This window comes from Epithele typhae (assembly GCF_022376455.1).
Source record: "Epithele typhae strain CBS 203.58 chromosome Unknown BXZ73scaffold_163, whole genome shotgun sequence".
Classification (NCBI taxonomy): domain Eukaryota; kingdom Fungi; phylum Basidiomycota; class Agaricomycetes; order Polyporales; family Epitheliaceae; genus Epithele; species Epithele typhae.
In genome coordinates, this window is record NW_025954354.1 from 1 (window position 1) to 26,723 (window position 26,723).

The window sequence follows — 26,723 nt, forward strand, 5'->3', positions numbered from 1 at the left end:
GTCGACAATCAGCATGGGTGCATACTATGATGACTTGCACGCCACGTCATCACGGGACCATGCAGACGCGGACACGGATACGGATTCCATCGCCACCGGGTGCCCTCGCGCTGGACCGCGGCTGGTGATGCCGAAGCACCTCAAGTGGATGCGGAGCCATGACGCGCTGCTGGCGAGGACGGCGTCGGGTCGAAGATCGACGACAAGCGTTTGTTCAACAAGGTTTCTGATACGTGCAACCATGTCAGTGCAATTTTTGTCTACATCTTCCAGGCTTACATTCCGGTGTCGATTCAGGAACACAATCGTCGTGTCGTCCCGCTCTACGGGCATGCTCAGTGAGTTCGTTTGCAGGCCCTCTGGTGTGCCAGTCTGCGCATGTTGATCCTTGGCCATCCGGCACGGGAACAGCATGATATTTCACAAGACACCGGCAGAACACCATGCTGAAGCCGAACATTTCCGCGAATCCTGCACGCCACAGAAGATAGAAGCATCGACCAATCTGGGGCACCCATCGGACGCGAGTAAGGATCCTCCATATCCTGGGTCTCATTGCCGGCACTGACACACTCCCGCCATAGCTTGCTGCTAATGCTTGCCAGACAATATCAAGAGCATGTAGTTTCTCACTCATGGCTACATGAGACTGGGGAGGTGAGATTTGCATCAGGGCGGCAACCCGGGATAGATTAAATTCGCTCACCATCAAATTACGCCGCAGCTTCTACGATACCACCCGCGCTTTGAGCCCCAGACCGGCGCAAGGAGCAGATGACTTTTTTCCCCTGTGATCGCGTCCTCCCACGTCAACGGTGCACGGAGCACGTCGGCGGGCTGCCCCGGTGCCGGCGACGCGGGTGCATTGCCCAGCAGGATATATGCCGATGGCTGGGCAAGGTCTCGTCAGTGCATCTTTCCCCTCCTCCTCCACCTTCCCCCATCCCCACCCTGACTTGCATGGCTCGGAACAAGCGTTACACTCTCCCCAAAAAGCGCACTGCCCCGTCTCAGCCGACAACCAAGACCGCCATGCCGTCCCGCTCTTCCACCACCGGCAGTTCTGCCTCCACGGGCTCGACCACCGCCATGCACCCGCCCCAGCCACCGGCTCCCCATCAGCTGCCGACCCCTCAGCCAACTCAGCCGACTCCTCAACTGCAGCAGCAGATACCTCAGCCGGAGCTGCAGACGATGGCACGACGACGGAACCAGATGGTGAGGATGACGACGAGGTGAGTCTCTCCACACTTACCATGCGCATATACTCACCATGGAGCAGCCTCAAGATGATGCGCACGCTTCTGAAGAAACACCCTACTTCTCCTTGTATTGGCTTGAGAGGCTTTGGGCAGCAAATCCCTCTCATCGGTAAGTCATCACTAAGGCTGTTTGCGGCTCTACCCGCGGATGATCCGGATCCGAACCCACGATCATGTGACATTTGAGGGCTTGATCTGGATTCGCGCGGCTCAGAGCCGCTGGAAGAGCCGGAGCCGGAGGAGCCGGAACCGCGGATTACGGCTCCACCCACGGATAGACCCGCAAAGTCATGATGATCCGTGGATATCCACAGATACGGATCACACAGATATATAGGACACAAAAATATATTTCATGTTATACTAAATACAGTGGACATTGGATCCAGAGCGAGAAGTTTGTATATGAATGAGATGCGGAACATCTGCGAAGTGATGAGGACCTTGGACAGGATGTCCGAGGGTATCGCGGAGGAGGAAGGGGGCAGGGTGCCGAACGCGGAGAAGAGAGGAGGGAAGTGGATAGGTGCGGAAGGAGATGGGAGCAGGCGCTCCACAACTTGAGGTGTCAGGTGGACAACGCAGGAGGAAGACGAGGCGACATGGGGGCACACGAGGGTGAGGGCGAGACGGGCAAGGTGGGTGAGGGAGGGCGGGCGGGAGCGCAGGCGATGCGGATGGCGCGGAGGGTAGAGCGTGGACGACGCGCGGACGAGGTGGGTGACACGAGTGACGCGGGGCAGGCGGCCGACGTAGGTGAGGGCGAGATGGGGATGACATGGGCGACGGGAACGACGGGGATGCGGACACGGGCAAGGGTGTTGCCCGCGCGGCCAGAACCTGAGAGGGGGAGGTGACGCGGCGAGCAGGGAGGAGCAGAGGGACTGACCAAAGGGGATCGGGACCGCGGGAGCTCACCGCGATGGGTGCGGTGCGAGCGCGATAGCGCCAGGTAGGCGGAGGACCAGACGACGCGGGGGACGGGGAGGGCGAGGGCGACGCGGCGCACCAGAAAGTGCGGGAGGCGGATCTGGGGGATGAAGCGGGATGAAGCGGAGGGCAGGGACGCGAGGCGGAGGGCAGCGTGGGAGGAGGGCGACGAGGCGGAGGCAGAGGACGAGGGCGAGGCGGGGGCAAGCCGGGGGATGGCGATGGATAGGCCTGAGGGTGAGGTGGACGAGTGCGGGATGAGCGTGAGCGCGAGCAAGGACGCGCAGGGAGCAGAGGGGGCGGGGAGAACTCACCAGAGAACATTGGGGCGGCGGGACCTCACCGCAACCCCATGACCCAACTCCCGATGGTCACCTCCTCCTCCTCTTACTGGGGTTGAGAGCGGCTGCGGCGCGAGCGCGATGAGGCAAAGGCGACGTGGGGGAAAGGATGGGCGAGGGCGATGCGGGCGAGATGTGCGCGATGCGCGTGCCCGAGACGGACGGCGTGGGGCCGGGAACGACACCCACAACGCCAGCGAAGACGATGGAGGCGAGAGCGTCGCCAACGAGGCCGAAACCTGGGAGGGGGAGGAGACGTGGGGGAGAAGCGGAGGTGGGGAAGGACTCACCAGGGGAGATCAGGGCCGCGGGAGCCCACCGCGACCCCACAGAACGGCCGCGCGCGGGAGCGCGATGACACCGTGTGGACGGCTGAGAGTGGGGCAACGCGGGGCAGGCAGGGGACTTAGGCGACGCAGAGAGTAAGGGCGACGCGGGGGCGAGGGCGGGCGAGGGCGTGGTAGGCGACGCAAGCGATGTGGGTGACGCAGGCGGGTGGCGTGAGCGACGCGGACAAGGGTGACGCGGGATGGGCGAGGGCGAGGTGGAGGACCAGGGCGAAACGGAGGACGAAGGTGAGGCGGACGCGGTGGAGGACGAGGGTGAGGTGGGCGAGGACATGTGGAGCAGAGGATAGAACTCACCAAAGAAGATCGGGGCCGCGGGAGCTCACCGCGACCCCACGGAACGACCGCGCGCGCGAGCGCGATGGCACCGCGTGGACAGCTGATGGGCGACGCGGGGCAGGCGGGGGACTTGGGCGAAGCAGAGAGGAAGGGCGATGCGGGGGCGAGGGCGGGCGAGGGCGTGGTGGGCGACGCAAGCGACGTGGGTGACGCGGGCGGGTGGCGTGAACAACGCGGGCGGGGGTGGAGCGAATGGGCGAGGGCGATGCGGAGGACGAGGGTGAGGTGGGCGAGGACACCAGGGTAGAACTCACCAAAGAAGATCAGGGCCGCGGGAGCTCACCGCGACCCCACGACGACACTCCTGGGCTTGAGGACAGACGCGCGCACACGCGCGATCACGCGGCGTGGTTGGAGGATGGAGGCAGGAGGAGCGGGAGCGGCGAGTGCGGGGGGCTGGAGATGAGGACGTGCAAGACGCGCGCGTTCGAATCCGAACACTGCCCGATCGAGACGGATTCCCGCGGGCAGACGCCGGATGCGGGCGCCAAAAGCGCTCGAAGTGAAAGGAGAGAGTAATGTACCAATATCTTGGTCACATTCCTACCAAATTATACACAAATGGCATCATTAAAAAGGTGCTTCAATTGGCTTTCGAACGATACAACTTTTGTATTTGGTACGCCCAAATATGGTCTATTGCTCAAGAATCTGCGGATAACCCGCGGATAGAGCTGCAGATCCGCCATTTTTCGGCTGCCTTGATCCGGAGCCACTGGGAGCCGGAGCCGCAAAGAGCCGGAGCCGCCCGGCTCATGATCCCCGGCTCACGGCTCCGGATAATCGGCTCCTGACCCGCGAAGTGAGCCGGACCCGCGAACAGCCTTAGTCATCACTCACTTGTACCCCGGCCATTGCTCACCATATCTCCACTATAGCCGTCCGCAACGCCTGGAGCTGGGTACCGACGATTTGTACTGGGGGAGCCGTACCATCCTTCGCATGGGCGGTTTCTATACGCCGTATAAGAAGTTGCTCCCTCTGTCCCTCATGGAGATCGGCTGCGATGATGATATGATGTACGTCCCACACAATATCTTTGTTCATTTATTGCGCTAATCACACACCAGTACTGATCATGCCGATTGGGAGCATGATCACATCATGCGCCTTTATGGCGACGTCTTCAATGTGGTAATGGACGAGTTTCCAGAGTTTGCTAACCATGCCGAATATATGAAGACAGTCGGTTTTGATGCATTGGACGCTGTTTCTTCCTATGTACGTCATACCAATCTCTTCGCTCCGACCACTATATGTTGCAATCTCATCTGGTGTCATAGATCATCGGGCTCGGTGGGTGCATGCGTAGCGACGACATCAGCCGCATCAAAAGGAACCCCAGGAACTTCATCCCAATTCCTCTGACAGCGAGCGGTTCCGTCGAGGTCGACAAGCTGAAGGCGTCTCGAGGCTTCAATGACCCACGAGGTTGCGGAAGTTTGCTTGTTCCCCTCACCCAGTACGCTACATACTTGGCTGATCCCGAGGAGTACGTCGCTATCCTGCTTGTCTGTACGTTTCTCACTGTGGCACAGGTTCGCAACACGGGTCCGCCTCGCGCTGATCAAACTGGCACCTGACGACTACCCTTGCGCCTTCTTTGACTTTGACAAGTTCCCGTCCGATGGCTCCGGAGTCCCCTCCGGTCACGAGCTTCGAGAGGCGTTCCTTCGTGGCCCTCTGTTGTATAATGTATGTCATTGACCCATTGTCCGAGCCGTTGGCACCAACATCTCACCTTGTTGACATAGTTCTACACCGCATTTTATATCGGGACCAATGAGGACCCCACGGAGTCTAAGCGGGGCCAGAAGTCTGTCGCTGCCAAGAGCGGCACCACGCACTCCACCATTCACTCCATTATCTACGCTGCGACCCTAGTAAGCCTCCTGTTCTCTATCATTGCTGCATCTCACTTGCTCACTGTGATGTGCCCTATACCAGCTGCGCTTCATGCTCAGCGACCAGGTGTTCTGGTCGGAGACTGATTGTGGTTTTTCCAATCGCAAGTTCTCGGACTCCGTCCTCCTGATCTCTGTGAAGTACCCTCAGTGGACTGAAAGGCTCCTCAAGTACTATGACCAGTGCGTGTTCACAAGGACAATCCGGTCCCATTCTGGCTCACGTCCTCTTCCAGAGTCTTTGAGTCTGTTAGAGAGGAGCACGAGTTCGTCATTGGCGGCCAGCCAGACTCCGCTTTCTCTCTGATGTCCGCTTAGTTCAAAACTGAAGCCCGTCTTCGCTCCCGCTCTCCCATTGCTCTCTTCCTGCTGTTCTCTGTGCTGTTCCATGCTCGCTCGCTCTGCAGGCCCCGATCGGCCTGCATGCTTATCTCTTGGTACCACTGAATGTACTCACTAGTACTCACTGCTCTGTATGTTGTCTGTTATTTAATCAAAAGCGCGATTTTATCGTGCACGTGCTGTTATCAGATTGTGTGATGGCTACTAGTTCTGAATTGATGGCTACATGTTGAACACGTCTTGCCTGATCAGCTTATTTGTGTGACTCGGTCGTTTCTCCCGCGATGAACGATCTCCAGAGTTCGTATCGTCCGCACACGCCGTTCTGCAGAGATCATATGGTTGGTGCACCCCGTTCCGATGCCGGTCGTCTGTGGGGCGACTGCCGTTCTGCACAGCTCGTACCACATGCATGACCCGGTCTAACTCGACCGTCCCCGCACCCGTCAATGGCCTGTGCTGACCATCGCGCTGCGGTATCTGGATCAACACCGGCCGTTCCACCCCCAGCACCTGTTCAGCAGCGACCAACCCGGACATGGGAGCCGATCTACACCGACCATATGTTCACTTGAGCACGGTCAATCTTGGCCATGTGCCGCTGGCGCTCCGACCGGTGCCGATCAACTCTGCGCCTGTCAACGGCCGGGCCAGATCAGACCGCCGGTGGGTATTGGCCATTATTGATCTCAAAAGACAATTGTTGGTCAGGTTTTACCAGCAGCAGACCAATGCAGACACCTACGATCGACGCCGACAGACCTTGGCCGGCTTCGATCTGCCTCCGATCCTAGTTCCCCCGGTTTCGTGATGTACGCCAGGTGAATTCGAACCGGGGGCCGGTCCGGCGTGACCCCCCCGAAATATTCGAACCGACAGGACTTGAATGAGCGGGGTCCACCGTTTCCTGAGACGCAGAGCACTTAGCCTTGCCATTAATTGGCTCAGAACACGTCCGAAACGCCGAAACTACTGTGGACGTGCGAAACGAGCTTGCATGCCAATAAGCGCTCATCCAACGGTTTCGAACTACGGGCTTGTGATGCGTGACTGACCCCCGAAATTTCGAACTTTTGGAGCGCGTGTGACGCGTGACGTTCGAATAATTCGAAATGGTACAGTACGCTCTATCCGACGATGGGAGGACGACTACAAGACATTAGAGCAGCCGGATTCTCTGTGGTCGCCGCCCTCTGCTTCCACCCGCGGTCCTAGAGGATCTACAATATCTCCTCGCCCACCCTTCGATGTACCTCCACGAAGTCGTCAAGTGGTGCAAACCCACGGTATTCGCATCTCTTTCACAACTGCCCACCGTACCCTCGTCCATCTCGGGTTTTCGTACAAGAAACTGTGAAAGGAGGCAGCCCAACGCGACGAGATTACCCGGCATTGGTGGCACGCCCGGGACGAGTCAAGCAAGAACAACCGACCTGTTCAAAGGCGGTATGGGTGCGCTTTGAATGGGCAGCGTGCTGTGAAGAGGATCTCGGCTGACCAGGGCCGACGCTTCTCCGTCCTCCCCGCCCTCACATTGGACGGCATTCTCACCGTGTGGGTGGTGCAGGGTTCGGTGGATGGTGCGGAGTCCTACGATTGGGTTGTCACAGAGCTGGTATGTCAGGTCAACTCGTCTCGGTCCTCATCCCGTCTCAGCGGTCTCTTTGATAGCTGCCCAAGATGAACCCGTTCTCGAGCCCAAATAGTGTTCTCATTGTCGACAATTGACGCACACACACGAGTGAAGCAGTTTGCGAGGCAGTGGAAGCAGCCGGTGAGTGCGGAACATGCTCTTTTGGCTGGAATTTCGCCGTATGAACGGTGCAAAGGGTGTCTGCTCATATACCTTCGTCAGCAATGGGACCACATGGGTGGAGACGACGCCTTTCCGGAGAACGAGCTCATTGAGGCCTGCTATGCTGCTGTCACCCCGGAGAAGGCTCGCGGCTGGTACAGGCATAGCGGTTACCTGTAGGTATATATTGTAGTTGCTTCTGTGAATTCATGCTTCGGTCCCGACGCGAACACCGTTAAAGCTCTCCCAGTCCCTACCCGCGCTGCTTCATACGTGCACGATGGCGTTGCATCTCGCGCTCGCGCTCTCAAGGTACCACATGGGGTTGAGCATGGTCAGTCTCACGCGGTGCATCATGGTGGTCGTTGTGTGGAATGTGCTCGGCGCGCGGGGCGACGGCTAGTGCTGTACGATCCTCGTCGTCATCATCAACAGTGTGCTGCAGGTTGTCCTCTACGTGTCGCTTGCGCTGCTGTGGATTGTGGCGTATTTTGTGGTGCTCAAGACGATGTCATGCGTATTCCTCGAGATGTGCTTCCTGCCGTGGCTCTCGCCGCCCATGACCAGGCAGGAAGTCGTGACGTGCGACAAAGACAAAACCGTGTGTCGCGCATCTCTCTGTTGCCTTCTGTGTCGTCCATGTGGCGGAAAGATATGTAGAGCCAGTGTTAGAGCAGGAAGGAGGTAAAAACAGTACCGTACAATGTGTCGCTGGCACGCTCTCGCTGTCCAACCCCAATTTTCATCATTTTCCGAATTTTCTGCGTCGCTCGCGTCGGCTCGCGTCAGGTCGTGCGCGCGCGGTGAGACTTTCCCGAATTTCTCCGAATTTTTCGGAGCATTCGTGCCTGTTGCCGCTCGCGTAGCGTCGGAGTTAGTCGGGCAATCATTTCGGCAACAGCTGTAAGCGACTCGGCGTGGGAGACGTCAGCGCTTCAGCGACTGGGCTGCACCGATCTCTCCTTTTCCTTCTACCTCTGTTCTATCTCGGCTTTGTATCCTCTGCTCTCTCTGGAATCTATGATCTTGCTCTGCTGCATCCATTCATGCTTCACCGACGAAATCCATTTCCCGCAAAGGGGCACACCGCGCACCACTCCCGCCCGGGCTTGCTCACAGTCTGAAGCACCGATCCAGCACGTTCCAACGTATGACCTTGTCGATCTCTGGCCTTAGGAGAGGGCAACCGTCCCTCGTGCTGCTTCACCGGCGGTGGGTGCGCTCATAGGTACGAAAATCGCTGTTCCCTCCGGTGCGTGTGCTTGCCCTGGTTCGTTGTGTTGTTTTTTTATATTCGATACGCCCGCCATTCGTTCATTCAAGCCTAAGCGACGCGGGATATCCACGCTGTTTCTTTCCGAATATTCCCTATGCATCCGCACCTTCAAAACTCCCCGACCGCAGAACCATTGCGTCGCCACACCGGATAGTAACTTCGGCTGGTGAGGGTGGAAATTGGTGACGTCCAGCTTCCCCTGAGGAGATCTTCTGGCGAAAGTGACACTACGGAAAGCATGGGAGACGTGGTGGAGGACGTCCGCTGCGGGGAAGGCCGTGGTGCGTACTCTCCCACGTTGTGTTATGGACCGACTCCTAAGCACGTCTTTTGCCCAGTGCGCCCCGCCGTCAACACGTCCCCAGACCACAAGGCTCACCTCTCCACCGCCGATGGCGACCATGCACCCCCTTTCCCTCAACGAAGACACTCTTCGCAGTAGGCCGCCGATGCTCTCTCAATGCCGTACGCTTCCGGTCTCGCTTATTGCCTCGCCATTTCTCAAGACTACTCGACGATGTCCTGGTCCAGGAAGCTCGACGCGAAGGGAGAAAATGGCTTGCAGGTCCAAGCATTTTGTGAGTACCCGTGAACCATAGTCTCAGAATCGGTCATCTCCGCCAGTTCTACCTCGTATACTTGTAGTTCAGTGCTCTCCTAATTGCAAATCTGTTTCTCTGCAATGCGGCTCTATCGGCCTGAATCGCCGGACGGCGATCGGTGCAGTCCATCTGGGAAAGCACACGTTGATTTCCTTGCCCCGGTCGCGCGACCATTCCGATACCCTAGAGTAATCCCATACCTCGCAACTCCCTCGTGTACAATCTTGGTTGCAAGCGTTCGGCTCACCTTCATCTGAGCCCGACGTCACTGGTAGATAAGTGTTCTCAGGCTCTCGACCATGCAGTAGACCCAGGCAATCGTGAGGCAGACGAGAGGCTCCTTTCCCCCGGCAGGGTTCGCAGGGTGCGTCCTCGTACCTCTTCGCGGCACTGTCCTGCTCCCATATGTAATGTGAATATACCCGGTGAACAGACGAATGGTGACTGAATGCAGCCTCCATCCAGGCTACCGTTCATAATCTATCTTCGTCCCGCCCAACGATCGTTCCCCATCCGTTGTAAGGATGGCACCCCGCCTCTGGTGGGACGTCTGCAGGTTCGGAATAATTGAGACGTAGCCGGTGGAAGCAGCGGGTGCGGGGGATCTGGGAGACGGGATCACGTCCGCGCACGTACTCCACAGAACGCTTTTGGCGGCGGATTGCTGTCTTTCTCTGCCTCAAAATCTCTACCCCAGGCCGAGGAGAGGTCAGGGATCGCGACGCGATAAGAGGGACGGGAAGCGCGGCCACCGGGAGAGCATCGGCGGGCTCTCTTGGGATAAAATTGCGAGGAACGCGCGTTTTTGAGGGAAAGGATGTGCATTTCCGTCAACGTCAAGTGATGGAGGAGGGTTTTCCTGGGAACGCTGAACGCTGAGATGCGGGTTCACAAAGACAGAAGGAATGCATTGGTGTGAAAGGTCGCTGATGGCGCAGAACGCACGATATATATGTTGCCGAGGTTATAGAAGACGTACCACGTCCCCTACTGTATGCCCCTCGCATTCGCCCCAGCTATCCGCCACTCCCCTTCGCCTTCTGCTCCTGCTGTAGCTCCATGTCTCCACCAATCTCCACCCTCGCTCTCCCACTGCCTGCGGCTGGCAGGAGTGAACAACACAGATGTTCCGGGGTTTCCGTCCTGAAGACACGAATAGGGGCAGATGAGGAGACGACGCAACGAACCAGGGCAAGCAGACGCACTGAAGTGATCGGAGATATTCGCTTCTACATCGCTGACAAGGTCGTGCGAGCAACAGCCGCCTTCCCCGACGATGGCAATCATGTAGATTGGCCCCGAGGTGGTACGCTGCAATGGGTTTCGTCGGTGCTTGAGGTTACTTTGGGCCAGCCGCGCGGGACTAGTGAGAGATGTGCCCGTGTGCAAGGACGGGGTCTTCAGCGCGGCAAAGATGGAGCAGTTTAATGTCACATGGCCAGGGTGGAGAAAGACCACACTGGAGAGAGAAGGAGAAGGAGGGAGAAAGCGAAGAGTTGACGCCCGACTCAGGACGCGCCCTTTGCCTCGCTTATTCCTCCTCCTACCGCATCCTACTGCTAGGGGGCTCAAACCCACACCCTTAGGTCGTCAACACAGTCTCCAGAATACAGGCTCGACCACCGGCACCGCGCTCGGACTCATTGAATCACCATACACTGAACGGTACTGTTATCTTCTTCGCCCTCGTAGATCCAGACATTCCTCTAAAGTCCCCTAAGATGAACCACTCTTCGGGCCTCTTCTCTCTCAACGACGACGTCCTTCTAGCGACTTTCTCCTTCCTGGATTCCAAGGCGGCGCTGGCCACAGCTTTCACCTGCAAACACGCCTATAGACTGGCCATCTCTCGCGTCTTCGCCCAGCGATCCTGGAGTTTAGTCCGCAACCCGGGCGAAGAGGACGGCTCCAGAGCCCTCGCCCTTTCGCGCTACATGTGCGCACCCGAACCGTTGTCCCAAGTACCCCGCGTCCAGTATCTCCGCCAGCTCACCCTCGGCTACGCCATGCAAGCAGTCGAACTGTTGCCTCTACACGACATTCTCAGTCAAGCCTTCAATCTCCGCACCATCGACATCCAAAACTTCGAGTATCTCCTCCACCCCGACGGGCACGGAGCCATCCAAGCAATCGGCGCAATGCGCCACCTCGAGGAGGCACGTCTAGTACATATTGGCCCCAAGACGGTTTCCAGTCTACCAGTCATGCTGTCCGGTCCGAAAATCACCACTTTGACACTGGGCTTTTCCGTCGCTCACTACGGCCCCGGGGAGACCATTGACCTTCCCGTACTCATGTCCTCCCTCGCCTCCGTCTCGAGTTTACGCACACTCGCTCTAGCGTTCAACTCCGTCCCCACTTCGCTGCGTCCACCCAATTCAAGAAACTTCACCCTTCCTTCGATTCATAACCTTACCATCGACTCTCTCCTTGGCCACGTGCCAGCACGCATCGTGACGCTATGTCCCAACCTTCTCACATTATCATTATCCGTTACTAGGATGCGTGGTTCCGTCTCCCCTGCGTTCTCCATGTCGGCGGAGGACGGATGGCCCGTCAGACTGAAAGAGCTCGACCTGCCCTTGGACTTCACCCTCGCGGACGACACCGTCCAGCGCATGATGCACGTCGACCGGCTGTCGTTAGGGGTTAACGGAGAAATTTCTGGTCGGCACGAAGTCAAGCGGGTACCGTTCGTGGGTAACAGTACAATCCCCGATAGGAACGGTTTCGAAGCCTTCCTCCCGCTCCTCAAGGTGTTCCGACCCACCATCCTCAGTCTCCAGACGACACCCGCCCTCTTAGAGCCGAGCTATATGTGGAACGAGCTTACCGCCGCAGCGCCGCAGCTCCGCTCCCTAGACATCATCGTCACAGCCTCCAGAAGCACTGGTACTAGCGTGCGTGATTACATCGTACGTCCCCTCGCCGTACTGCTCCGCGACAGGCCAGCGCTGATACTCCCGCACATGCAGGATCCAGTCATCGCCGCCCTCCGATCCACCCCGCTCGTCCATCTCTCCCTCCACCTGCCGCCCGTCGACCCGGGCTACCTCGTTCCAAGCATGGCGCAAGCCGAAAACCTCTGCGCCGCGGAGGTCCGCCGCGTCGAGACCATCCGGACTCTCCCTCTCCGGCTCGCCGAGGAGCTCCCCTCCCTCCGCGTCTTCGCGCTCTCGTCGTGCAAGCCCGGCACCACGGACTTCGGCTCGGGGCTGTTCCGCGCTCTGGCCTCGCCGCGGCTGATCACGGGGCTTGAGCGCGAGGAGAAGATCCGGCGGCGGTGGGGGCCGAACAGCGAGTTCCTCAACGCGTCGATCTGGAGGGCGCAGGAGTACGGGGCGGAGATCGCGCGCGATAAGCGGTGGTGGTGGGTCGAGGGCGAGGGCTCGGCGCGGACACCGGTCGAGGTATGGCGGGAGGACGGCGAGCGGGCGCGGGACCTGATCCGGCGCGCGGACTTCGATCCCGAGAAGGGTCTCGATGGTGAGTTTGCTTCGGATCGGACTCGTTTGTGCTGTCGCTGATTACTAGCTGTATTCGTAGGATTTTACTCGGACAAGTGTCGCTATGAACGGTAGCCTTGATGGAGGTTGTATTTCGCCACCATGTGTATTTTCACCGCGTATATTCGCACCATGAGAGCAGGACAGTGCCGCGAAGAAGTACGAAGACGTCTATTGGACCGTGACACGTGGCAAAGGCGCTAAAGGACGACCGGACGCACGCTTTGCTGCCGGTTGCCAACTGCTCCTCATCAAGCCTGAACTAAGGGATGCGACAGTGAGTGCCTCGTCATTCCATCCTGGACCCATATTGGAAACTGTTACAGACCAGTTCTTCCTGGAACTCACGTCGCCGTGTGGTTCCGGTGTGGTTCCCGATGTCAGTTCAATGATGCTCAGCACTCATTCTTGCGTTCTCGCTGGTCGAAGCTCTCTCTCGCGCCTGCCTGCCTGATGCGTTTCTAGCAGTCATCAATGGTTTCATTCAAAGGCATAGAAGACGGTACGCGTGTCTCCTCGCGTCTCCCCGTAAGTTAAAAGGCTCACCGAACGTCGCAGAGACCTCACTCAGCCATCAGCTACAGCAGCGTCCTCAGATCTTTCCATCCCAGTCATCATGAAGTCGTCTTTCGCCGCCATCGTCCTTTCGGCTCTCGCTTTCTCTGTGAACGCACTCCCCTCTTACCCGTACTCGAGCAGTGAACCCCCGTCTTCCACAGACTGCAACAGCACGATTCCCTCTTCCACGTACTACACCTACACTAGTACTATCCAACCTTCGACGCACTCAAGCAGCTCGATTCCCTCGTCCACACATTCCAGCACCGCTCCGCCCGTTGTGCGTCTACAGTCTTTCTCGCACATCTTCAGCTGCCCTTGCTCACCCCTTTCTCCTCCAGACCCCTTCCCCCACTCCGCCCGAGTGCTGCGACAGTACGGTGCCGCTCTTCCGCCTGTACAGCCCCTCCGCCACGGACCACTTTTACACCACCAACGCGCAGGAGCGCAACAACGCCGTCGCCTCCATCGGATACACCAACGAGGGGACCGCCGCCCAAGTCTTCCCCGCCGGCGTCTCCGGCGCGGTCCCGCTCTACCGCCTCTTCAGACTGGCCGGCTCGGACCACTTCTACACGACGAACGCGCAGGAGCGCGACAACGCGGTGGCCGCGCTCGGGTACACGAACGAGGGCGTCGCCGCGTACATCTACCCGAGCGCGCAGTGCGGGAGCGTGCCGCTCTACCGGATGTTCTCGCCGTCGGCGGTCGACCACTTCTACACGACGAACGTGGCCGAGAAGAACAACGCCGTCGCTTCGTTGGGCTACTCGTACGAGGGAGTTGCCGGGTACGTGAACCCTGTGAAGGGCGCGCACTGCTGAGCATGCGGTGGTGAGTGAGAATGACCCCGATTGTGACCTACGATCACGACGTCTAACTTGAATATCACAGGAGCGGTGCATTGAAAGGCTTCAAGGAGTCTCGATGTACTTAGGACACGCTCTATCTTATCCGATTGGCACCCGCCCACTAGACACGTACACGTCAGATTTGTTGTGCTTCGTCGCCAACATATATACCCCGTGAATACCTCTCCCACAGCTTAATTTCCCCCGCGTCTCTCATCTACCTCGCTCTCCTGCGGGCGTGACCCTCGTTGGTGTCGTGGCTCCGTGCCAGTCCTGTGAAGTAACTCCGCGTGGCGTGCAGGAGAATCCTCCGGCTTGAGTAAAATGTCTTCTCTCTGCTGGCGAAGGGGAAGGGGAAGGTACACAATGCAGCAGGTAAAGACACAAGGAAGAGGATTTGCGTACGTCGAGATGGAATATGGGAAAAGCAGGGTGGCCGGCCGAACTCGGCTTTCCCGCGTTTTTCGGGAACGAGCGTCTACTCACGTACTTTCTCGTTCATGTACATATGTACGATCTGTTCTGCTACTTGCAATGAGACGTACATGAAAAGAGGTACTTCATGCCATGCGTGCTGGCAGAGGAGTCAATCGTAAAGAAAGTATTCTCTACTGTTTTGAGTCGGGACAAAACATTGAATGTTGCCAACAACGCGATACTTCATATTAAGGCAGTGACTGATCTATGTCAGAAACACGCCGAGACAAGCACTATCCTACACCAATCAACCAAATACAAAACGTGAAGATATGCATGACGAAAATTTACCGCTCATAGCGACACTTCTCCGAGTAAAATCCTACGAACAAGGCTAATCAGCGACAGCGCGAACGAGTACAGCACAACGCAAACTCACCATCGAGACCCTTCTCGGGATCGAAGTCCGTGCGTTTGATCAGGTCCCGCGCCCGCTCGCCATCCTCCCGCCATATCTCGACCGGCGTCCGCCCCGCCCCCTCGCCCTCGACCCACCACCACCGCTTGTCGCGCGCGATCTCCACGTCGAGCTCCCTTGTCTTCCGCATCGACGCGTTGAGGAACTCGCTGTCCGGTCCCCACCGCCGCAGGATCTCCTCCTCGCGTTCACGCTCTGCGATCAGATGTGCCGGAGCCAGAGTGTGGAACACCTCTGGGTCGAGATCCGTGGTGTCGGGTTTGCATGATGAGAGTGCGAGGACGCGGAGCGACGGGAAGGCCTCGGCGAGTCGCAAGGGGAGCGGGCGGAGCGTCTCGACGCGGTGAATCTCCGCGGTCCGGATACGGTCGGCGTGGGCCAGGCTCGCGACGTCGAAGCCCCAGGAGGTGGGCGGGAATTCGAGGGAGAGGTGGACGAGCGAGGTCGACCGGAGGGCGGCGATAAGCGGGTCCTGCGATCGCGAGAGGATCAGCGAGCCGTGCGGGAATCTTAAGACGGGAAGAGGACCTACCACGTATTCACGCACGTCATATTCGGCACCTGCCACGACGATCGAGAGAGAGCGGAGCTGGGGCGTCGCGTCGCGCAGGGTGTCCCACATTCGGCCCGCATCGGTGAGAACGCCTGTCGTCCGGAGCTCCAGGACGGTGGGTCGGAAGGTCTCGAGGAGCGGGAGGACGGTTTTGAAGTCGGCTCCGCCGGGAATCGGGGTCTCGTTCCCTAATGATAAGCAGTGGACGGGCTTCATGCATCGGGCGGTGTCTTCCGCGATGGCGATGTGCTTCGGAAAATCGAGCTCTTTCAGTCGTGCGGGCCATCGATCCTCCGCAGACATAGAGAACACAGCCGAGAATTCACTCCAGGAGAAGAGCACGAGCGACAGTGTGTCGATGTTAGGACAGAGGGTGATGATGTGTGCAGGGACTGGGCCCGGAAGGGTGGAGAGGGTAAGGTGACGAATTGAGGAAAGAGTGACATCGTGGGAGGCACGCGTCGACGGCGCAGTGAGGAAGAAGCTGAATGTGATGCTCAGAGTGCGTATGCTCGTGGCGGAGGAGAGGCCTGCGAAGAGAGCGGGAAAGTCGAAGATGTCCTCCTCGTAGTAGGTACCGTCGAAATCCAATGTCAAACAGGTGAGCTTCTGGCTTGACAACAAGTTTGGCAAAGCGGAGACCGTGCCAGGGCCACTCCGCATGAAACGGGCCTGCTCGAGGTGTTGCATCGCGCCGATCGCTTGGATTACAAGCCCGTCGTCATCGATGAAGAACTCGAAGTTCACGATTTGGATGGTGCGGAGGTTAAATGCCTGACAAAAGAGGGTACGAAGAGGAGGAAGATCAACTTCGTGTATGCCGTGACCGAGGCCGAGATGGCGGAGATGCTGGATGCGGGGTACTTGGGACAGTGGTTCGGGTGCGCACATGTACCGCGAAAGGGCGAGCGATTCGGAGCCATCCTCTTTATCCGCATTGAACGCTCTACCCCAGGATAGGTCGGCGAAGACGCAAGAGATGGCAATTCTGTAGGCGCGTTTGGAGGTCGAAGCTGTGACCAGCGCCGTCTGGGAGTCCAGGAAAGAGAAAATCAAGAGAAGGACGTCGTCGTTGAGAGAGAGCAGGCCCGAAGGGTGACTCATCTTGGGAGACGTTAGAGAGACTCCGATTGGTGCGAAGGAGAAAACAGTACCGTTCAGTATATGATTGATTATTAGATGAGTCGGAGCCCGGAATCGGTGATGGCGGCCTAAGAACGTGGCTTTGAGCCGCCTGGCAGTGTGGCGCGATAGTGTGAAGGAAGAGGAGGAAGGAGACTCAAGAGGCAACTGAGCGCGCCGTCCCAGGCGTTGAGCCAGGCGTCAATCTCCCCTTCTCTTTTCTCCTCCCACTCCTTCTCTCCCGGGCGTCGTCTTTTCTCCACTCTCTCGTCGACATGAGGCCGCTCTGTCCCGCGCTGACGGTCGTCTCTTTCTGTACACGGGCACATCGCTCAGCGCTCACCAGTCCCGCGCGGACTTGTCTTCCGGCTGGCGCCAAGTAGTCTCAAGCATCACCGCAACCCATCGCAGCGTACCACCTCAGGCCGATCTAACTCTCGTCGCCGGAGAGGGAAGTCGTTGCTCGCAAAATTTACCGACGAGGTAGACGCGGAGCTTCCTGATCACTCTGGTGCGTCTGCTTGCCCTGCCGGTTCGTTGCGTCGTCCCCTCATCCGCCCCCATTCGTGTATTCAGGACGGATGTCCGGACCATTCTCCCCCTGAATTTCTCCGGGGCATCCATCCCTCACCTCCCTGCTCCCGTGGAATCTTTGCGTCGCCACTCCGGACAGTCGCAGGTGGTGGGAGAGCGAGAGTGGAGGTTGGCAGGGTAGAAGGTGAATGGTAGTGGCGGACAGCTGGGGTGGATGCAACGGGCGTACGACAGGGGACGTGGTATGTCTTCTTTAACCTCGGATATATATCTCTTGCGTTCTACACCATCAGCGAGCTTCCGCGCAAACGCATTCCCTCTGTCCTTGTGAACCCGCACCTCAGCGAGGAAGACTCTCTTCCATCACTTGACGACGACGCTCCTTTCCCTCAGAAAGGCCACGATTTTCTCCCAAAAAGCACACCGATGTCCTCTCAGTGTCGTACGCTTCCCGTCTCCCCTATCGTGTCGCTATCCCCAATGTCTCCTCGGGCCTGTACTGCGGTAGGGACTCTGAGGCGGGGAAAGACAACGATCCGCAAGCACAAGCGTTTTGCGAGTCTAAACACGCGCGGACGTGAACCGGTGTCCCAGGTCCCCTGCACCCGCCGCTTACACCGGTTCCGTCTCAACACTATGGACGTCCCGCCCGTAGTGTGTTGCCATCCCCACAACGGGTGGGGGACGAACGTTGGGTGGGACGAGCATAGATGGTCTTCTCTTCGCGAGCTGGTCTTCTTCTTGTGCACATCCACCTCGTTCGGTCCGTTTCTCGAGCGACGTTTCGTCCACCTTTCTACGGGGACCTCGTATGGGCAACGTTATTTTCCTAGACGCCTTAGCCCAGGTCTCTCACCTCACCATTGAGCTCGTCGACTGCGACCTGCCGATGTTCACGGTGAGTAGTCTTCTTACGAGCTGTCAACCTTGTTGTGAATCTCTGATGGGACTTTCCGTAGATATATATACCTATTGGCCGTGCTGGAGCCCCTCTCGCTTCTTCTTCCACGTCACCTTCCTGGCGGCATGGATGAGACCTGAACCCGACAGCATGGTCACCCGCTCCCTCCCGTCGCCCCGCATCCTCGCTTAGGGGTCGTATCATTCCGCTTCGTGCACTTTCGTCACGATTGACCGCTCATTCGGAGCGGATCGCGTTCCCAGCGGGGATCCGCCAAGAGCAAGAAGAGTATACAGAGACGATGCGACAGTCGCGCGACTGCGGGCGTGGCCACAGCGAGAACGTGCGGGACGTGCGGCGGCGGTGGATCCAGGAGGGACGGCTCGTAGAGACCTGGCGGGAACTGGGTGAGAGCGCGTGCACGCTCATCGAGCGCTCGCATCCGGACTGGTCTTGACGGTGAGCACTTGTACTTGGGTGCCGCTGCGATTTCACGTCCCGGTGATCAGCCGCGCTGCAGGTGTCTTCTTGGGCACCGCCGTCAGCCGCTTTTGACCCCGCGGCTCGCGCTCCGCCCGCGCCAGCGTTCCCTTTCCGAGCCGAGGGAGTGAAGCGCAGCGTCGTGGGTTGGACGAGACTATTAAAGGTACACGGGCGATATCTCCCATTGTCCATTACCCTGGAGGTCTAAGATGGAGGATAGATAGCATGACACTGTCCTGCCGGATCCCGGGCATATTATTGCAATGTCGCTTACGATCCGGACTCAGATCAAATTCAGTCTCGAGATACGCTCTTGAGGACGAACCAGAAAACTCCTCGGACGTCACGGATGAATTAGAAACGAAGTGGCATTGGTGACGCCGACCGCATCGATGAGATTCATCGCGACAGGAGAGAAGAATGCGAACTTCCAAAGGGTGGTGAATGATTAACACATGAGATGAACGTTGTGGAAGATGCTGAATACGGTGATAAATACGGCGACCACTCTTCATGACCGCCTCGCAGGTGGAAAACATTGCATGAATCGCATGATACCGAAACACTAGATTTGACATGTCCGTAGCGAGTGCGAAGGTACCAATCGGAGACGATACAAGGGCGTACCCGCAACATCATACAAGTTCGATGGAGACTTTCGGTGTCTCTTCAATGCCCCACTAGAGGCGATCCAGCTCCTGTGATATTCAAGTTAGCAAGCGTTGGTCGTGCGGTACAGTTGGTGACGTGCTCGCTCACCGTGGCACGCTCAGCAGCCTTGCGCGTGTTTCCCCGGGTTCACGTACCCAGTAATTCCCTCGTCCAAGTAGCCCAACTTTGAAACCGCGTTGTCCTTCTCCACCGCGTTCGTCGTGTAGAAGTGGTCCAACGCCGACGGCGAGGACATCCGGTACAGAGGGACAGTCCCGTGCCTCGCGTCCGGGTAGATGAACGCGGCGATGTCCTCGTTCGTGTACCCGATCTTGGACGCCGCGTTGTCGCGCTCCTGCGCGTTCGTGGTGTAGAAGTGGTCCTTTCTGCCCGCGCTATAGAGGCGGTAGAGCGGGATGGCGCCGTTGACGGCCTCGGGGAAGACGTAGGCCGCGATACCCTCGTTGCCGTACCCGATCGACACCAGGGCGTTGTCGCGCTCCTGCGCGCTGGTGGTGTAGAAGTGGTCCTTGGCGCTTTGGTTGTACAAGCGGAAGAGCGGCACCACACTGCAGTGGTGGCACTCGGGCATGCTTCCCCGCCAGTTCTTGTCTGCACGTCAGTGCGCTGTCCACTCGCTCATTCGAATCACGCACCATCGCCCCTGTGACCGCGTCAATCACCCTGTCGTTCTCCGCCCGAATGTACCGCTCGAGAGGGTCCTGGAGGATGCCGATTTGGAGCTGAAACTTCCCCGTGAACGTCTCGAAGTTGCGCTCGAGCGCGTCGTCGACGTTTTCGCGCAGCTCAGCCTTGAGCTCATCAAACGACGTGCCGTCCGACTTGCCCCGCGCGCCTTCAATGCCCACGATCTCGCGGCGCCCACCCGCGCCTGCACCTGCGGGCCCTTGCGCTTCGGGCGCGGGGACCTCGGTGAATCGTAGATGCGCCGGCTGGTCGGCGCCAGGTGCGTCGGGGCCCATCGGGACGGAGATCGCGATGAGGGACTTGAGGACCTCGTCGTCTTTGCGCGCAGCGGTAAAGCCACCGGCCTCGCTGATCGCTTTCTCAACCTTGCGCTCGTACTCAGGCGCGAACTTGTTGAAGAGCGCGAGGATGACGTCCAGCCTGCGGCAAAACGTGAGTCTTGTGTCGCCAGCGGGGGGAAAGCGCCTGGAAGTACTTCGTGCTCATCTCGTAGTTCTGGCGCTTCACGTCGGACACCGTAGTCGCGGAATGCATGGCGAGCGCGAATTCGAAGTCACCCTTCCGCTCGGTGAAGACATCGACCCAGTATGCCAACCTGTCGGCCCATATAGGGCTTTTGAAGACGCGCGCCAAGGTGCGCTTCTTGAGGAACGTGTCGCACAAGTTGGCGCACGCTTTGATATCTGCCGCCGTCTGTTTCGAGAGCGCCTCCAGCCGATCCTCGATCGTTTGTCCATCGAGCCCTCGATGGGAGGTGCTCTCTATGTCTTTGAGTCTATCTACAATCAGCAATGTCATCGCGCAGCGATATCAGCGAGCACGTACTGCACCATGGCGACCATCATGTCTTTCATGGTCACATACAAGGTCATGACCCTTTGGTCATTCTCCTGGCGCGTCGACTCCAGGTAGTAGACGGCTTTGAAAGCCAGAACAGCCACTGTGTGGGACAAAAGTCAACGCTGCACTCTGAAAGCGGAGAGCGGTACAGCTGACCTGTAACAGCGGGATGGATCTTCGCGAGCTCGTCGAGACTTTTCATGAGCCATGGGATGTTGTCGGCGAAGCGTTGGATGCCGCGCTCAATCTTCTGCGCGACATCTGAAGCTGCCAGAGCCCCGACATCGCTCGACACAGCTTCATAGCCCCGATTGGCGAGCATGGCGAACTGCTCACCTCGTTCTTCTGCGCACATAACACGTCATCAGGAAATGTGCCTCGTCGAGCTCGTATGGACGTACTGAGAGGGTTCGGTGAGCTTGGAGAGCGCGTTGATCCAGCGTTGAGCTTGTCTTGGATGGGCGCAAGCTCCACGAGTGCGCTGTCCATAGCGTGTAGAATTGGTGCAGTCGCGACGGGAAGGCTCCGTTTGGGTATGTTGATGTCAGGTTCTGGGGCCGGTTCGAGGACTGGGATCTGAACTTCGCGCGAGAGCAGCGGAGCACAATCGGTGCTTTGTTGGAGTTCGACGTGTCGCGAGACTACGGTCCCTTCGGCGACTGCATCGAATGGAGTATTTGTCGAGATCACTGCGGATGTGCTGGAGGTCGCTGACGCATCTCTGGATCCATCTGACTGTGCTGGTGTGTTCTTATTGCGGAACTTGCGCATGCGCCGCGTCAGCTTAGAGAGCGACATGGGGGTTGGTGGAACAGATGGCAGGGACCGGTGCTCACAGATGAGGGAGCGCGCGAGGCGGAGATAGCCGGCGAGCCCTAGGGCATGCTGCGATCATATTGCCGCGCTGCTCGTCCACAAGTTCCGCGTTGATAGGAAGCACCAATCCCGCCGTCCTTCTCAGTCGACCTGGTCCACGCCCGTGCACGCGCTCTGGCCCTCTGCCTCCTCCCTTCTCCGTGTACTCGCGCGTTCGGTCAATCGATGCCGTTTCCCTTCGCATCCCGTCGACTTTTCACTGCCCGCGCAGTGCTCTGCGTACACGTAGTTTGTGCTTGTCGTGACCGAATGCTCAAGAGAGGGGATTGGGTACGCATACAATATGAAAGAAGTGCGTCCACGCACTGGCTCGAAGAATACTGCCAATGCCCAGCTGGACCGTTTCAGCATGGGCGTGACCTAATGTACGAAAGAGGGATAGATACTCCACACTCGAAAACAGAATAGCTCCTAAGATTTTCGAGTCAGCAATCCGTAGTCGTAGATCACAGTCGGCATCATTCTCACTCACCATAACATGCTTAACAGTTCGCGACCTTCACCTGGTACACGTACCCGACAACTCCCTCGTCCGAGGAGCCCAACGACGCGACCGCCCTGTGCTTCTCGTCCACGTCGGTCGTATAGAAGTGGTCCGACGCCGACGTCGAGTACATCCGGAACAGCGGGACGCTCCCGTACTTCGCGCTCGGGTAGACGTACGCGGCGACGCCCTCGTTCGTGTACCCGAGAGCGGACACCGCGTGGTGCTGCCACGGGTCGCGAGTGAACCATTGACAGGCTGCAATCGGAACGGACGTACTTGAACTCGACGTACCCCACGTCTACCGGAACATATCCTGTGAATAGTAGCGATCACCGAGGTGCCAAACCGCCCTCGCACATGACACCATCGGAATCCCCCGACACACTACGCCTTCCTTCCACACCCAGTCCGTCATCCGCCATCGGCGGTCACCGGTTGTTTGGTCGTTTCATCGCCTGCGCGGCACGCAATGACGCTCTGGAACACTTTGCCCAGACTTTCCCGAGCCGCTGCCCGTGCTTTGATGTAGAAAGGTGAAGCGGTCATCCCTGTCGAATCCGAGCATGCGGTGTTTGCCCAACATTGATCGCGAATCGAGCCAGCGATTCTGACCGAACGACATCGCGGACGGTGCACAGAAGAAGTGCACTATATGACACGGCGGCACTTGTCGCTGAAGAACCCTGGCAACGTGCGGAATTAGTACACAAGGCTCGCAGAAGCGGTAATGAGAGAACCCACCACCCAGCGTCGTCGACGACCCCTCGATCAACGCGCGCGCCCTCTCCCCGTCCTCCCTCCAGATCTCTGCCGTGTCCCACGCAGGCGCCTGCCCCTCGAGATCCACCACCATCGCTTGTCCCGCAAACCTTCGTGCTCCCGCACCGCAGCCTCTCAGAGATACCGTTGTAGTAGTCTGCGCGTCCGTGCGCCCAGCGCGGCCCTCATCGGTGTCGTGGCGGGTGAGCATGGGCTTGCACGACGAGAGCGCGAGGACGCGAAGGGTAGGGATCGTCCGCGCATGCTCACCAGGCAGAGGCTTCAGGAAGGCGACGCGGGTCGCTCCGGCGATGCGCGACGTGTCGGCCTCGGATGTTTCGTTGATGCGATATTAGCTGTGCCTGATCTGGAAGTCGAGGTGGGTGTACGGTAGCGATGGGAGCGCGGCGAAGAGGGGTGTCTGTGAGCCGCTAAGGTAGTTCAGAGACGTAGACGTGAGCAGCAGTCGGTAAACTCACGGTGAGGTTGTCCTTGAACTCGCGCCAGCAAATCCGCGTCTTCCCCACCGCTGTAGTGGGCGAAGGAAAAGCCCAGTGTCAAAGTGGTGAGGTTCGGACTAGATAACATGACTGGAAGTCCAGAAACCGCCTTGGGTTCGATACGTTGCAGATGTGCCTCCTCGAGGTGGGGCATCGCGCCGATCGTTTGGATGACTCTGTGCCCGTCGGGGTGGAGGAAGTCCTCGAAGTTTTCGATGTCGATGGTGCGGAGATTGGAGGTTTGACTAAGAATATCGTGTAGAGGTGGCAGTTCGACCGGTTTCATAGCGTTGCCGAGGGCGAGATGGCGGAGATGTTGGACGTGGGGTAGTTCAGGTGCGCACATGTAGCGCGAAAAGGCGAGGGCTCTAGAGCCGTCCTCGTCTTCCGAAAAGCAGACTGTACTCCAGGATAGGTCGGCGAAGACGCGAGAGATGGCGAGACTATAGGCCCGTTTGGAGGTGGAAGCTGTGGCCAGCGCCGCCTTGGAATCCAGGAAGGAGAAAATCGCGAGGAGGACGTCATCGTCGAGAGAGAGGAGGCCCGAATAGTGGTTCATATTCGGGGACTTCCAAAACTACGAGGGCGAAGAAGAGAATAGTCACTACCGTTCAGTGTATGATGATCGGATGAGTCGGAGCCCGAGGTCGGCCGTCGAGCAGATATTCTGGAGACTTTGCTGGCGACCTAAGGGCGGAGGTTTGAGCTGCCTGGCGGTCGGGTGCGGTAGCGCAAAGGACGAGGAGGAAGGAGAGAGGCAAAGAGCCCCATCTCGGCCAGATGCTTAGGGGCCGGGTTCAGCCAGGGCCCAGGGGTGGCGGGGGGGAACACGTGCACAAGGGCGTCAATGTCTGAATCAGCCTCTATCTCTTCTCTCCTTCTCCTTTTCTCCCATTGTCCCCTTCTCTCCACTCTCTGGGCGACGTAGGACTGCTCTCTGAAGGTCCCCGCTTCCTGCACACGGGAACATCGCTCGGCGCGAACCAGTCTCGCGCGGACTTGCTTTCCGGCTGGCTCAAAGTAGTCTCAAGCACCGACGCAATACATCGCAGCGTGCCATCTTAGGTGGATCTAACTTGTCGTCGGAGAGGGAAACCATTGCTCGCACACCTTACCGGCGATGCGGAGGCGAAGATTCCTGGTCACTTCGGTGCGTCTGCTTGACATGGTTCATTGCATCGTCTCCTCATCCGCCCCTTTTCGTGCCCTCAGCCTGAAAGATACCCGGGAACATCTGCGCCATTCTTTTCTTGAATGTTTCCGGAGCATCCGTATCCTCGGCTTTCGTGGGGTATGTGCGTCGCCACCCCAGACAGGCATAGGTGGTGCACGGGAGAGTGAGGGTGGAGATTGGCGGAGACATGACGCCACAGGAGGAGGAGGAGTTGATGTTTTGATCTTTCACGCCAAGGTATTCATTCTGTTCTTGTGAGCCCGCACCTCGGCGTTCAGTGTTCGCAGCGAGGCGGAGCGCGGGACTCAACGTCCCCGAGAACCCTTCCACTCCCCCGCCACCCGGGTCTGTTCCCGCACCCCTACACACGGGATGATGATGATGATGATGATGATGATGATGAATTCATGCCAGAGCCTCTAAGTACCTTCGTAATGCTAGCCTACACACGGGATGGTCGTGTGTGGTTTGCAGGACGCAAGTACACGTGCATGGACGAGTGCTGGCTCTGCATCACCTGCCACGGTTCGTCCGACGAATCCCCCTCCGGCCCCGACCCCATAGGCCCCATCCTGACGCGCCTTTTGACTCTAGTTATCGTCTGCGACGCGCGCGAGGAGATGACGCTCATGCGGTCGTTCGTGGTTCTACGGCCACAAAGGAGGCAATACTGCGCTGAACCCCTCCCAGACGGTTCCCTATGCGTGATGTACGTGCCCAAGTGGCCGCCGAACATCCAGTTAGCGAGCAAATTCACGCCCGGCAGACCCCAGCGAGCCGGACGACGGTGGGGATGAGGACGCCGGTACAACGCAGGCCCGGCGGCTCGCCACGCTCGAGGACGGGCTCGCGGCGATGGGCGCGCGACTCGAAAGGCTGGAGGAGCGGCTGGCGGCGCTGCAGCGGGAGAGGAGCGAGCGACGGCCAGGATGTCGTAAGGCAAGAACGCAGTTTGTATTCGCTACAGTAATACTGGTGTTCCCATTGTTGACTGCTTACTTGCGCCAACGTCCAAGTGTAGATCCTCAACGATCGGAGCTCATACTTACGCCCTCAGCAGACGCTTCTAAAATGCTTTTACCCTCTTTCCTATTGATCGATCCAACCAAACGGCATGTCCATCTCTCACCCGCCGGATCGAAACCCCCATGGGTACTCCGATGATGCTCTCCTAGCCCCGACTCAGGAAGGGGTAGCAGTTCGAAGACCGTTTGAACTTGGCCGGAGGAGGACCGATGGGGTAACCTCTGCGGAGCGTATCGGAGAAGGGAATCATCGCATTGACTTTGTAGTCTACTAGTACAGAGCGTAGCGACTCTTGTCGGGGAAGCACCAGGGTCGGTACCGCGGAACCGTGCAAGAACCAACGCGGGAGCACTCACCATCCAGCGTCATTCCCGGATCGACGACCGCACTTGCTCTCGATGAGCCCGCTCTCGCGGACCTCGTGCCTGCGCCCATTCCTCGACCCGCCGTTGGTTCAGCCACATGACGCACCCTCCGACCTAAATGGACACCTTGTCGGTATGTATAGGCGCGGGCGCGCACGACGAGAGCGCGGCGATTGAGAGAGGGCCGAACGTGGAGATCGTCCGGGCGAGGCCACGGAGCGGAGCTGTAGCGCAGCGACGGGACACTTGTCGTCGTCGCCGACCTTGCAGAAGGCGTGACAGGTGCCACGTAAGGTCCGGAAGTCGAGCTGGAGGTGCAGCAAAGAAAGAGGGCTTGACGGCGCGCAGGGACGCTGATGAAAACGTGCGTAGTCGGCGCGATGAACGAGGGCAAGGGAACGCACCAGGGGAAGGAGGCTTCCAACACACATGTTCATCGCCTGGGAGGTCGTAGAAATGAGTGCTTACGATCCCCCGTATCCAGCGACAGCGATAACCTGATCCTGAGGCCTATGGGGGCCATTGAAAGGCGAGAGTTGGACCGTCGGTCGCTGAGCGAATTGGGAATTTTGAAGACGCCGAGTTTACAGGGTGGAAGACAGAATGTACAGTGCGGATGAGAGGGGAAAGGAAGCCGACGAGGTTGAGGAGAAGATACGTAGACGCCGTCCCCAAGTCCCGCCACTCGCGAGTCACAGACGCGTGATTTGCGTGTGATGGCCTGGTACTCTTTCTCCTCTCCCTCCCTCCCCGGCTGCTCAGCGACACCGCGCGCCAGTATCCATCCTGAAGATCT

At 58.5% G+C, this 26,723-nt stretch overlaps 5 protein-coding genes across 5 annotated transcripts; 2 read left to right on the forward strand and 3 right to left on the reverse strand.

The window, feature by feature from the left end:
- Positions 1 to 4,323: 4,323 nt before the first annotated feature.
- Positions 4,324 to 5,441, forward strand: BXZ73DRAFT_83145 (uncharacterized protein; the record flags this gene model as incomplete). Its single annotated transcript, XM_048023864.1, has 6 exons — positions 4,324 to 4,440; positions 4,503 to 4,711; positions 4,758 to 4,914; positions 4,974 to 5,102; positions 5,167 to 5,306; positions 5,360 to 5,441. 6 exons carry the CDS (start codon positions 4,324 to 4,326, stop codon positions 5,439 to 5,441), a joined length of 834 nt encoding a protein of 277 aa, XP_047871118.1.
- A 7,819-nt stretch (positions 5,442 to 13,260) lies between these two features.
- Positions 13,261 to 14,026, forward strand: BXZ73DRAFT_93547 (uncharacterized protein; the record flags this gene model as incomplete). The annotated part of the gene is made up of 2 exons (XM_048026682.1): positions 13,261 to 13,331; positions 13,579 to 14,026. The coding sequence occupies 2 exons, from the start codon at positions 13,261 to 13,263 to the stop codon at positions 14,024 to 14,026; spliced, it is 519 nt and encodes a 172-aa protein (XP_047871119.1).
- Positions 14,027 to 19,310: 5,284 nt separating this feature from the next.
- On the reverse strand, positions 19,311 to 19,784 carry BXZ73DRAFT_57605 (uncharacterized protein; the record flags this gene model as incomplete). The annotated part of the gene is made up of 1 exon (XM_048021596.1): positions 19,311 to 19,784. One exon carries the CDS (start codon positions 19,782 to 19,784, stop codon positions 19,311 to 19,313), a length of 474 nt encoding a protein of 157 aa, XP_047871120.1.
- Positions 19,785 to 20,278: 494 nt separating this feature from the next.
- On the reverse strand, positions 20,279 to 21,062 carry BXZ73DRAFT_57609 (uncharacterized protein; the record flags this gene model as incomplete). The annotated part of the gene is made up of 3 exons (XM_048021597.1): positions 20,279 to 20,675; positions 20,726 to 20,840; positions 20,897 to 21,062. 3 exons carry the CDS (start codon positions 21,060 to 21,062, stop codon positions 20,279 to 20,281), a joined length of 678 nt encoding a protein of 225 aa, XP_047871121.1.
- A 1,036-nt stretch (positions 21,063 to 22,098) lies between these two features.
- BXZ73DRAFT_108457 (uncharacterized protein) lies at positions 22,099 to 23,921 on the reverse strand (the record flags this gene model as incomplete). Its single annotated transcript, XM_048017158.1, has 4 exons — positions 22,099 to 22,326; positions 23,008 to 23,190; positions 23,252 to 23,283; positions 23,342 to 23,921. The coding sequence occupies 4 exons, from the start codon at positions 23,919 to 23,921 to the stop codon at positions 22,099 to 22,101; spliced, it is 1,023 nt and encodes a 340-aa protein (XP_047871122.1).
- Between the last annotated feature and the right edge of the window lie 2,802 nt (positions 23,922 to 26,723).